The sequence below is a fragment of the Protopterus annectens genome, chromosome 1.part1 (genome assembly GCF_019279795.1).
Source record: "Protopterus annectens isolate FY-2018-M chromosome 1.part1, PAN1.0, whole genome shotgun sequence".
NCBI classification, from domain to species: Eukaryota; Metazoa; Chordata; order Ceratodontiformes; family Protopteridae; genus Protopterus; species Protopterus annectens.
In genome coordinates this window covers 799,628,799-799,642,808 of record NC_056726.1, presented here as the reverse complement: position 1 = coordinate 799,642,808, position 14,010 = coordinate 799,628,799, and the positions used below count along the sequence as shown (strand labels likewise).

General features: G+C 39.5%; 1 protein-coding gene and 1 non-coding gene across 2 annotated transcripts in view; one reads left to right on the top strand and one right to left on the bottom strand.

Annotated features, from left to right (window-relative positions):
- Nucleotides 1–8,154, bottom strand: part of ACAA2 (acetyl-CoA acyltransferase 2) — a gene marked incomplete in the record, with an annotated part of 508,533 nt that extends 500,379 nt beyond the window's left edge. Inside the window, 1 exon segment of the mRNA XM_044078294.1 lies at nt 7,747–8,154. Within this exon segment, the coding sequence (XP_043934229.1) occupies nt 7,747–7,762 (16 nt within the window).
- Nucleotides 8,155–8,854: 700 nt separating this feature from the next.
- On the top strand, nt 8,855–8,930 carry LOC122817463. The gene has a single exon (XR_006367282.1).
- The last annotated feature ends 5,080 nt before the right edge of the window (nt 8,931–14,010 follow it).

Here is a 14,010-nt window from a genome sequence, read left to right as displayed (position 1 = left end):
ACAGTTTAACCTCTCGTTTGAGATGAAAACGGCACTTCTGTCAGTCAGTATTTCTTTTGAAAAACCTACCCTGATGAAAATCTCTAACAAAGCATTTGCCACCTTTATTATCTCAGTGGGAGGCACAGCAACCATCTCAGGATATCTGGTTGCATAATATACTACCACTAGGATATACTTCTTCCCTGTGGAACTAGTGGCACTCAGGAGGCCCCACAATATCCATAGCTACCCTCTGAAAAGGCTACTCAAATCAAAGCTAAGGCATCAAAAGGAGCTTTCCCTTGGCACTCCTCACAGGTCCTGCAATACTCTGTTACATCCCTAAAAATCTCAGGCCAATAAAAGTTCTGTACAATACGTTTCTTGGTATGCTTTATGCCCACATGACCTGCAAAGAGAACGTCATGGGCTATGGCTAGAATTGTCAGATGGAAGGCTGTAGGCACTACCAACTTCTGTATTCTCTCACCCTCTAGCCCTCCTCAGGAGTCCACTCTATACAGTAACCTTTTGACCCAGTTACATGGACTCCCCTTTTCCTTGAGAATCAGGCACCTCCCTGGCTACCTCCCTCAAGTCTTGTAATGTAGGGTCCCGAGAGCTAAGCCCGTTTCAACTCTCTTTGTAACCCTTCCCAGCTCCCCTTCCACAGGACGTCTGGCATCCTCTTGACAGCAGTGCCTCACTGTCAGCTTGGGTCCTATTACTCACCTCTACCATTGGAGTCACTCTGTCCAGGGGAACATCAGTACCCACCAGCAGCTGTGGTGCACCTTCAATCTTACTGCTGCAGGGTAGCTCCCTCTCTAAAGTAACTACTTCAAAAGTCCTGGTTTCAAGTGTGCGGTCTGTCTGGGTCTTCCTCAGGCTACCAAACCCTCATGCCTGTCTCCAAGCCTGACTGCATATAACTGCATGCACACAAGGTACTGCATTATCAAAATCATTCCCTATCAGGACACAGTGGGTATAAAAAAAGTACACACCCCTGTTAAAATGCCAGGATTTTGTGATAAAAAAGAGAGGCCATAATAAATCATTTCAAAACGTTTCCCACCTTTAATGTAACCTATAACCTGTACAATTCAACTGAAAAACAAAAATCTGTTGGGGGAGTACAATAAGCTGGTTGCATAAAAGTGTGCACATCCTTAAAGTAATACTTTGTTGAAGCCCCTTTTGATTTAAATACAGCATTCAGTCTTCTTGGGTGGGAGTTTATCAGCATGGCACATCTTGACTTGGCAATATTTGCCCACTCTTCCTTACAAAAGTGCTGCAAATCTGTCAGATTGTGAGGGCATGTCTTGTGCACAGCCCTCATCCTACACATCTTCTATTGGATTTAGGTCTGAGCTCTGGCTGGGCCATTCCAAAACTTTAATTTTCTTCTGGTGAAGCCATTCTTTTGTTGATTTGGATGTATGCTTGGGGTCATTATCATGTTGAAAAGTGAAATTCCTCTTCATCTTCACCTTTCTAGCACAAGCTTGAAGGTTTTGGGCGAAAGGTGACTGGCATTTGGAACCACTCATAATTCCCTCCACCTTGACTAAAGTCCCAGTTCCAGCTGAAGAAAAGCAACCCCAAAACATGATACTGCCATCACCATGCTTCACACCATGGGGATGGTGTTGGTAATGCAAAGTGTTGTTTTTGCAAACGTACCTTTTGGAATTGTGGCCAAAAGTTCAACCTTGGTCTCATCAGACCACAACACATTTTCCCACAAGCTTTTGGGAGACTTGATGTCTTGGTAGCCGGGCCTCGATGTTTTTCTGAGTAAGAAATTACTTCTGTCTTGCAACCCTACCCCATAGCCTAGACATATGAAGAATACAGCAGATTGTTGTCACATGTAGTTCACAACCAGTACTTGCCAGAAATTCCTGCAGTTCTTTCAGTGTTGCTGTAGGTCTCTTGGCAACCTCCCGGACCAATTTTCATCAATTTTGGAGGAACGCCCAGTTCTTTGCAATGTCACTGTTGTCCCACATTTTACTACTTTTTGGATGACCATCTTCATGGTATATCCAGTGTTGTGGGAGTTTTTTGTACCCTTCTCCTGACTGATACCGTTCAACAAAGAGATCCTTTTGATGCTTTGTAAGCTCTCTGCGAACCATGGCTTTTGGTGTAGCACGCAACTGAGTACTAGGACAGCTGAACTTTATTTGGGGTTAATTAGAGTCTCCAATTGATAGCAGGTGTGTACCCAAGAAGACTGAATGATGCAATTAAATCAAAAGGTGCTTCAACAAAGTATTAGTTTAAGGGTGTAAACACGCAACCAGCTTATTGTAAGTTTTTTATTTTTTACATTTTTCCCCCAAACAGATTTGTTTGTTATTCAATTGAATTGTACAGGTGGGAAAGTTTTGAAATGATATATTGTGGTCTCATTTTTATATCACAAAAACCTGGCATTTTAACAGGGGTGTGTATACGTTTTCTATCCACTGTATGCAGGGATATCCCTCAAACTCACAGGGATATCCTCAAACTCACCTACATGCTTGCTTCTTTTTCCACCCCACCCAATCAAGGTGAGCCTTAGCCAAAGTTATTTGTAATGGGGTCCCTCCTAAACCTCTGACTGGAGTAGACTGCCCAAGCAAGTAGTGCTCCTCTAACCATTGCAGGCTTCACAATGGTTAAGTCAGAGGCTGTGTCTCTTAGCACTGGCCTGTTTTCCTTCTACTAAGATAGAATATAACCTCTTGTAGTAGTCTGGTACCCTTATCGTCTCAAGACAACTTACTGCTGGCATTCTGTCATTCCCACTTGCTAGCTCCCCCACCTTTTGTTCCCCACCTTGCCTCCATGGACATCTATATGCTATGTGGCCCCACTGGTTACATTTAAAGCATTTAACCCTTGATCCTGGATGTGTACCTGAACTAGTGGCTTCCCCTGTTACTGGCGTACTCTGTTGGGGTGGTTTAGGCTACCCACCATGGGTTCCCTACCCATGTACAGCACTGGTATCCCATTCCTGTGCAGTGATGCCCTGCTTGCTACGTATCCCCAACTCATATGCAGTATTGCATTCCTTATCTGCCAACCAGATTCTCGTATCCTCAGGCAAAGTGTTAAGGGCTTGTCCCCTCACCAAAAGGTTTGCCAACCCTTCAAAAGTGGTGACCTGACAACCACTCACCCACCTATGAAAATAAGTGCTTAGTTCAGCAATATATTCACACAGACTTTTGCCTTGCATCTAGGCTCACAAAATTTTTTATAAGCTTCAGCTGTTAAAAATTCTTTTGAGCGTTTTAAGTTAACCGTAATATAATTTAAGCAATCAGTATCAGACGATTTAGAACCAGCAGTTACAGATTTACTATGGAGTAAGGGGGTCAGGAACCATACCCAGAGCCCTTGATCAGCATTATACTGTTTACATACATTTCAAACCCATGAATAAAACTATCAAAATTATCACTCTCTAAATTGTGGAAGAAATTTACCGACCTTTATTGCTTCTGGTGTTCAGTTACTCCCTTCCCCATTACCTCCATGACTCTGGCGAAGAGTCAGCATCTCCTTTTCATGTTGCCTCTGCCTCTCATTTTCTTCAGCCTTGAAAACACTGCAGTGTCTCCATTGATTCTATTTCCAAACATCTGGCCTCCAGTTCATGCCTCTAACTCCAGATGGATTTTAAGTCCTCAGAGGAAAGTTTGAACTGTCCATTTTCTGAGAGCTGTACATCCCCAAAGCCAATCTGGTTATCCTCCTGGTTGCTGGTCTGTGATGCAGCTCCGGTTACGGCTGCAATTATTTCTCCTTTAGTCAGATCGGTATGTTCCAGTCCTTTGGCTTGGCACATCTCAGCCAACTGGTTCCTTGTCAGCTTGCCATAATCCTCCTCAGACACCCTTGCTGCTCTCCCTCATTAACTAAGCTAACAAAAAAATAAATAAAACTCTTGTGATATGAAACTCAATGTCCACCAAGTGGCTGCTTGAGAGTACAAACACCTTTACTGACCACTGTTTACAGGAGTTCAATATCCACACCACTGCCCACCAAATATGATGACCTTCAACTGGACCAATAATCAAGAAACCTCAATCCCCACCACTGGCACCAGTGGGGATGTGTATTGGGAGGATGACAAGTACCCAACAGGTCCAGATGCAGCTCTCTACACCAAGTGCAATTTCCCTTAAGAGCACACAGAGACCACAGTCAGTCTGGGGTTGGTTTCTTCCTCCAGATCCCCAGTAAGACTCCCCACAGGCACAGCTATAGAGTTGAGTCTTTAGCCAGGGTTCCAAGCAAAGTCCTCCAATACTGTCTCTGTCCAACCAGTACTTTGTGTTCCTGCCCAAGTAGCTAACACACACACACACACACACACACACACACACACACACACACACACACACACCACGAGAGGCTAGCACAGGTTTACTAGCTATGCCTCCTTCTGCCCAGAAAATAAAGGTAGTTATCACTGCCACCAGAACCTCTTATCAGCTACTTTAAGGCCCTTAAAGGGTGTACAATTTTACTGTGCAATATTAGTACCAATACAAACGGCAGTTTGACCAAGAGCAAGGCTCTTAGAAGTGGACCACAGTGTTACCAAATAAATACACAAGTACTCTCAAAACTTAAATATCTCTACACAGATCAGCCACAATAAAAGTTTTAAACATATAATTAATAAAAAAAACAGGCAATACTAAATATATATTCATAGTGACAAAGTTCAAAACTACAGGAAATATTTAAAGCATTGCAGGGCGGTCGCAAATAAAGAAAAACATCTAAACTAAAAACTACTATATTCTTTGAATCTGATCTAGACTGAGAGATATAGAGCAGCAGATGTGAATGTGAATGATTCCAGCTGTTGTCAAATCCAAAACAGAATACAGAAAGTTTCCTAGTACAGTTGTGTCTCGATGCACTGAAAATTGAAAGATGCCATCTATTGTTGGTCTAGCCATAAAGTAATATAAGTTTGCTGGACTGAAGTTAACCTCCTGTATTCCAGTTTCCATTGTTAAAATATATACATTTAAGCAGTTACAATAGTGCATGTACATTTCTGTTCTCTTCCAGTAGGGCACTCTGTGGTTACATTTCAAAACAGCAGTTTGCAAATATCGTTTTCAACATGCACGTCTGTACAAGCAGTTGGATATACATATGACATACAGTTGTAATATATTTGTAACACAAACATCTTGTATAAATAATTTTGATATTCACCATGCATGTCTGTACAAGCAGTTGGATATACATATGACATATAGTTGTAATATATTTGTAACACAAACATCTTGTATAAATAATTTTGATATTCGCCAATGACATATAAATTATTATTTACAAAAGTTCAGCTAGCTGTGCTGGCAATTCATCACAGCACCATAAATCACATTCTTCTGAAAACATTTATCTTTCATTCTGCACATCTTTGCAAAGTGGTGCTCCTTGGCAGAGATTCTATAAAAACTTATTAACAGCAGGACAGTAGTCTCTCTCATGATTATAACCACACCTAGTGAATGAAGCTTGAAGTTCAACATCTCCAAATTTTCTAACCACTTTTTGCTTCATTGGCATCACCACATTTGCTCTATATTTCCTTTATATTTTTGATTCGAGTCACATTTTTCTATGCACCATCACCATCGTCAATAAATGGTTTTGCCCTAGTACTTGTAATTTCACTACACACATCCACAGCTTCTGGACAAGGTTATGTCATTTTTTTGTAAATGTCTGTCTCCTGTTTGCCCATTTCTTTTACTACAAAACTGTCTCATATTACTAATCAATTATGTAACTCAGATTCAGTTTTTGTTTCAATTCTTTAGCTGAATAACTTTCTGTTTCAGTAGACCTTTAGGCCCCTATAAAGAAGAGATGGTACTTACTTGCCAGACTCAACTCCTGAATGTCTAATTGCTGCCATTTGGTCTTTCTCTTCTTCAATAAGAAATAAGTCCATTTTTTTCAGTGCTCCAGCAACATGCCAAAATTGGTTACATTGGCCTTTTCAGATTTTTTTTTTCAGCTATTCCACTCAGATTTCCGATTCAAAGCTCCTGACCTTCCCAAATTTCCTTGCATTATAGAATTCACAGGGATTGTAGCTGGTGCACATTTCCAAATACCTTTATAGTTAGTTCCACACCATTGAGAATTATTCTTTTGTACACCCAAGCACAAATTGTTGAAAACTGATCCCCACCCCACCCCCCACATTTTCTGGGCATCAAGGCATTCTCAAATGGCTACTAAATAAGACAGACACAATGAATGTGGTCTACCATCACTGATGTGTATATTCAGAACACAATGTGGTCTACCATCACTGATGTGTATATTCAGAACACAAGAGTCCAGAACTGTGTAAAACGTGATATGCAAATCACATTAGCTACCTAATCAGCAATAAAGCTATATACTCCTTACCTAACAAGCATCACAATATGATCTGTCTAACATAGTTGTTTCAGGATTTTTTTTAAATATAAAACCTACGTTAGGGGGGGGGAAGGATCTGCATTAGGGTAAGGCTAGACTCAAGACTCAAATAAAGCACTGGCAATAAATGCAAGGAAAATCACACAGCCCGAGATACAATGCCAGAGAAGCTCCACAATCCAAGGAAATAACATTGGGGTGGGAGGTTGGCATAATGGTTAAGGCATTTGCCTTATAAATCAAAGGTGCAGGGTTTGACTCTTACGTGGTGTAATTGGCTAGGCTTAAAATGGTCCACAAAGGCAGTTAGCCCAGCACTAACCTATGAACCTAAATATTTTAAGGATATTTTATGGAGTGCAACGGGCTGATACGTATACTGTCCCCTCCTCCTTTGAAATCCTGTCTCTAGCAAAAAAAAGCAACCCAAGGCTGAAACAAATCTACTAGGAAATTTAAAAAACACTGGAACACGCAGGGAATGTGCCATCAGGCTGAAAAAATACATTCCATAAAAGTATTCCCTGGGCACATTAGCCGATAAAGTTGCTGTCACACACATCACATTTAAAAATAGTGCACATTCTCCTATTATTCCAACTCACACTATAAAAATGTGCAAAACCTTTTTAACTACAACCCAAAACAGCTCCATCAGAAACTAGCACAAAAGCAAGAGCACATACTGACCACATAAGTCACCTATCAACCAAATGCAGGGAAAACACTCCTAAATCACAGGAACTTATATTTCCAGCAGCTTTGAAAAAAGGTGATCACTTTTTCTTAGGTAAACTCTATCACAAAATAAAACAATACATTTCACCTTGGAGGTTTTTCCTTTAAAGATACATACTTGCACACACAGTCATTAAAGGGATTTTCCACAGTTATTGCGTAAAACAAGGTGGTGTATTTTCAATTAATACATACCATAGAATCACTTCTTATAAGTTTTACACAAACCGCTATTTTCTTCAAAGGTTCTCCAGTTCGATTCTCAGTTGGGGTAACTTTTATGCAGAGTCGACATATCCTGTCTGCGTGGGTTTCCCCCCACATTCCAAAGTTCTCCCCGGGCCTCCACTGAAAATGGGCTCTGTCCCGTTAGACCTCTCCGATAAACAAAAGTTTAATCGAGTGCAGTTTTAATCTATTATACTCCACCATTCTTTTGTGTATCATGACAGTTATATTTTCGTTACAGAAATACGTGTTTAAAAATAAATACTTTATACAACCTTATTAATACTAGTATATAACTGTGTATTAACAAATAAAGTTAGTAATTACCTCTAAGTAAAGCCATTGCCAAACGTGTAGGTCACACAGATACAAAGCATGTACTTTACTGGAGAAATGAGTACAGAAACAGTACTCTAAGCTCCTCCTTTTCACCTTTCACCCACATTCAGAAAAGTGTCGTATTAAATATGGGACCAACAGCTTTGTAAAAACGACGATTCAGCACAAGTCTAAGTTCGAAAGTTGTCCTTAAATTTACTACCGCGACTTTTTCCAAATTAATTATCAATTTCGGTGCTGTCTATCTCTTACAGTTCAGTCGTTTGCAGCAAAATAATTAATCTGCTTACAATGACAACGTGTACTTTGGCACTCATTTTATTCTTGGAAGATAATGACAGCATCAAATACTTCTATCTATTAAGAAAATAAATAATGTCGTTTGTTGAACTACTTCTTACTATGTCCTTATTGTTTTCTGACAAAAGTTTATGCTGTACATCCGAACACGTGCCCAGTAGCATATCTAAATTGGACTTATAAGCCAATGACTTTTCTAACAGTGTACAGATGTTTTTTAGTATATTTAAGAAATAATGTGGTTTAAAGAAAATACAAATATAATTAAAATAATTTCAACCCTAAAAATAATAAGAAATAAAAAAGTAAAACAATTTGCTTCTTTGATGAAAGTGGAGATGATTTGTTATCTTAACCTCATTGCGCAGGCTCAAGAAACCTATATAAAAGAAGAGATGACGTCGAAAACAGACCAGTAGTTTGAAGCGAGAAGCCTAGTGAGCGTTTAATGTTTTCCTTATATGATCGAGCTCTTTTTATCTTGAGCTTGATATGATTAGAAAACTTTTCGCTAAAGGATTCATTTGAATGTATGTTCTTTTAAACTGCATACAATTGCTCCTATTTTTGGTAGGTGTTTTTTTACACAATGGCTCCAGAAGTAGCTTGTATGCATGTGGGTGTGTGTGTGCTTATCTACGTACGCGTCAGTGTGTGAGACCGTTTCGGTATAATTTATTGTACATTTTAGTGTATTATTTTGAATGGAGCGAGCGAATCGGTTGTGTGTTGGGAGGCTGCTTTGTTTGGAGCTTTTGCTTTGTAAAATTAGCACCAGAAAAATAGGATGCAATGCTGGTCGATGATGATTAGCCCACTGCGCAATCTGATTTCTGAATTGATGGAATCCGTGCTATTATGGGCTGAGACCAGCTAGCAAAGTAGAAGTCTTCTTTCCTTTTTCATGTATTACCTTTGGGTTGGAGGACTGTGGATTTATTTAAATTTGTTATAAGGCTAGCGGGTAACCAGGAAAGTTATACAATGGACGGGACTGTTTAGCTGTTGGCGCGGCTAGCTTGATTGACACACACGAGCATGTAAGTGCTGTCTCGCACTTCCTGTCGACGGCACCAGTGACGCAGTGGATAGCTTTTTTGTCTCGTAGCGAGAGATTCCCGGCTGAGGAGCCTGATGTGTGGTCACCTTCGATTGTGCCAGTGCCATTCTACATTTCGAAGAAATAAAAATGAGAACTCCAGTACAGCTAGAACTTCCACTGAGTGACCTCCCAAACCTCCTATATCAGAGGCAATGGGCCTGTGTCGCTACTTGACACAGGCACAGTAAACTAATGTTAATAAGTAAGGGGGTCTTCAATGTGTCACTACTATACAAAGGCACAGTATTCTACATTTATTCTATACAGCTTAGTACCACTACATGGGGTGGCAAAAGCCACATCTCTAGGGCTAGGCTTGCAAATGCCCCAGGGCAGATAGCCTAGTACTAAACTATATGCAAATGAACATCGGGTGTTTCAGCTCATTGGCAATTCTGAATGCCCATGACTTCGACGAACCAAGTCATGGGCATTCAGAATTGCCAGTGAGCTGAAACACCTGATGTTCATAAGGTTCATTTGCATATAGCCCATGTGCTTCTGATACAGGAGGTTTGAGAGGTCACTCTGGAAGTTCCAGCTTTGCTGGAGTTTTTTTTTTTTTTGATTGGTTTTTCAGTGACCTTCTCACTCATTGTTTTACATTCCGAAGAAATACAATAAGTGGGTTGGATCGTCTATGATTGTTACTTCACCCCAACCCCATGTGCAAAATAATAATATAGGGCTGTGGATGAGTGGACATGAGAATCCTCTTTTTCTTTGATAGTAATTGTGACCAAGAGTACTAACAAATGCTGTCTGCACAAAAAAAGAACTTTTGTAAAGTCTGTCCAGTAACTGTCCTTGCCTAACACCAACTCTACTGATATACTCTACTGAGTAACACTCATTCTTACAGTATAACTAGTGAGTTTGTATTTTGCTATTCACTTTATTATTTTTTGTTCAATACGTAAATATGATTGTAACTGATTCCTTACTGAAACAATTCAAGCCCTAGCTAGCCAACTACCTCCCAGATCCCCTGGCCTTGAGGTTACCACCCCTAGAAAACTACTCTCATTTAGATTCCAACCATTTACCGCTTCACTTATCCGTACCTTGATCAAAAACTTAAAACCAACTACACACTCCGCTGATAAACTCCCTGCCAAGTATCTACAAAAAGTAGCTGATGCTATTGCTTATCCCATCTTGATACTAATCAATTGAACTATAGCAGAAGCCAAAATACTCGCCATCTGGAAAATATCCTATGTAATCCCACTATACAAAGAAGGTAGCTCTACTGAGCTATCCAGTTATAGGCCAATAGCTGTATTATCCCCACTTGCAAAAGTTGTGGAAAAATGTATTCATTGATGCACCACCTAATTCAGAATAACCTTATGGCAGATTCCCAGCACGGCTTCCAACCTCACCATAGTACTATTTCAGCCCTTCTAGCCTTCTCCAACACCATAAACCTTAATCGCAACAATAATGACATATCCTTTGATCTCTCCAAGGCATTTAATATGGTCTGTCACCAACTTCTAATCCACACCCTGAAAACATTCTGCCTAGACACCAAACCCCTTCAATGGTTCCAATATTATCTGAAAGACGGCAGGCTGTCCTTTGGCAAAGCAATCTCTAAACTCTTGTCCAACACCCTTGGTGTACCCCAGGGTTCTATACTAGGGTCGTTTCTGTTATCCATTTTCATTAACAACCTTTATACTGTTATCCCAAAAGTCAGCTGTATCCAATATGCTGACGACTCCACCCTGGATTGCTCGGCCGCATCTCCAACAGAGCTATATGGTCATCTACACAGACCACCTTCAGCACAATTGGAAAACTGGCTTTCCGGTTGTCTAATCCTAAATCCCAAAAAAACAAAAATGTTGCTTTTCTCACAAACACACAGGTCTGCATTCATCTTTGATTCCTTCCTAGATCTGGCAGTACAGGAGGGCATTATTACCCCACAAGTTGCTAGGCAACTCAAGGTAAATGAACCAATGCCACAATATTTATATCTCATACCCAAAATACATAAAGATCTAAACAACCCACCAGGTAGACCCATAGTATCAGGTCGGGGATCACTTACAGAACCCTTATCTGCCTTTCTTACAGAACATCTCAAACCACTGCTTAGTATGGTTAGATCACGCATTCAAGACACTACAGAGTTTTTGAATATCATTGAAGACTCTCAGTTGGAAGAGGATTGGTTGTTAAGGACATTGGACGTATCCTCTTTGTACACTAGTATCCCTCATAAGGCTGGCATAGTGGCGGTGACTTACTGGCTAAACAAGTCCAATTTATATCCCACTGGATTCAATAACTTTTTGATTAAACTCACAGAATATGTACTACAAAAAAACATTTTCTATTTTGAAGGCAATCCATATTGGCAAATTAAAGGCACAGCTATGGGGGCATCATTTCCCCCAATTTACGCAGATTTGTTTATGGGATATTTTGAACAGACCTTCATATATGATGTTCAACACAATACTTATATCGACAATTTGGATATCTGGCGGAGATATCTGGATGATTACTGGTTGGTGTGGCGGGCTGGTATGGATGAATTATCTAAATTTGTTGCATATCTTAACAATAATCCTTTAACATACATTTCACAGCTAATACTGGATATCATGAAATAGTCTTTTTGGATGTTGAGATTAAAAGATTGCCTAACCATACCTTGGCTACATCCATACATAGAAAATTTCCACAATACAATACTTTACTTCATGCCACCAGTTCTCACCCACGCCACATCATCAGCAACATCCCTAAGTCTCAATTTTTGCGACTTAAAAGAATATGCTCCACAGATGCAGAATATTCTGCACATACACAGGATTTAAAAGCAAGATTCATTGATAGAGGATATAATTTGGAACACCTAACCAATACGGTGACCCAAACCAAGAACAGAAACAGGTCAGAATTATTGAGATATAACAGATCACAAAAGGATGAAGAAATCAAATGCCAACAACCCATCAGATTAGTCACCACTTATGGTAACAATGCATCTAGGTTTAGACGGATTATTAATAGACACTGGGACATATTAAAATCAAACGCATTTCTTAATGACATTCTCCCAGATGAATTTGCTTTTTCTTACCACAGAGGGCGGACCATCCATTCCCACTTAACACATTATAAAACATTTATACCACCTTCTACAATACAAACAACACTTTTTGGGGATCCACTGGTGGGTTGTTATCCTTGTGGACGTTGTGCATGCCAGCATATTTGGAAAACAAAGGAATTCACCAGCAAAAATACTTCCAAGGTATACAATATTAACATTTTTGGAAACTGCAGCTCTGATTGGGTCATTTATCTGGCTTACTGTACCTGTTCTGCCTTTTATGTTGGTCAGACCTCTAGACCCATCAGAATAAGAATCAGTGAACATCTAAGCTCTATCAGAAATAGACGAATAACAAATGCTCTATATAAACATAGTAGAAACCATACAGGTGCCTCTCTCAAGTTTATTATTATTGATAAAATTCAACTCCATAGAAATTTTAAGATGGGATGGCATACCAGATTGAACAACATGGAAAGTATGTGGATCACGAAACTTGCTGCATTTTTCAATCCAGGGCTGAATGACTGTGAAGTACATGAAGGTACATCTAGGCAATCATTTTAAAATATTTTTGTGTTATCTGTACATACTTGTACCAATTATGGTAGGCAAACACACTTCATGCTACATATTGTCATTTATTCAAACCCAAATGATTATATTATATGACCATTTATAAATTCAGATTTATAACTGAGTCCTTGTTAAAATACAGGGTCACTATGGCTTTGACCATATTATATTTGCATCTTTGCAATAAATTATTTGTATAAATCATTTTCAATAGGGACTTAGATTAATCCTCATGATCTCCACTCCAAATTTAATCTTATATATTCATTTATAATGTTGTATGTATGATTTAAGTTTTGATTGTGTCGGATCAGCCTGTCAGCCAATGGCAGGAGCATACCACTTTTAAGAGAGATGTATATATAGAGTACCAGGATGTGATGCTATTTTGAATTCAACGTTTTGGTGAAGGAAATGTAACATTGATAAAGGCTTTTTAAGCCAAAACCGGTCTGTTATTTTTATGGCAGGCAGCTTTTTAGCTACCTCAAAATAAATTAATTTTCAATATCCTGCTGTCGTGTGTGCTGGTCCCTCCTTGGTTCTGTTTCATTTGGTTTGGACCGTGCACCATAGTCCATCGTGCGTGCCTTGCTACTTCACTTTGCATTCATCTTTACCATAAAATCTAATAATGGCACAATAATCTCCTCAGACTCTTCTACAAAACTATTAGGTGTTATCATAGATAATAATCTTAACTTCAACCAACATGTTAATCCATCAAGATCATCAACAAAAATAAAGTCACTTTATAGGATAAAAGCCTTTTTAACCCCTCCTGCTAGATTTGCCGTAGCTTTCTCTCACCTACTTTCAACTCTTCTGTATGCATCCCCTTTACTCTCTAATCTAAACAGGTCTGTCTTTAACAAACTATCTGCTACAACCACATTGTCAGATTTGCCACTCAACCTAAACCAGTTGGGATGGCTAGAATTACCCAGCATGATCCAGTATAACCTACTGATTATTGCCTATTAAATCTTTTACACTCCAGATAATAGTCCTCGTAAAAATATCACCTCCTATAACAATCCCAGACCTCTTCGATCTTCTAATAGACTACTAGTTCAGACTATCAAAACTAATAACTTTGCCAGTGACTCTCTCATCGCCAACTCTGTAGGCAGATCCTGGAACTCTCTCCTAGCTGGTATTACTTTACTTACCACCCTGAGTCAGTTTAAGACTA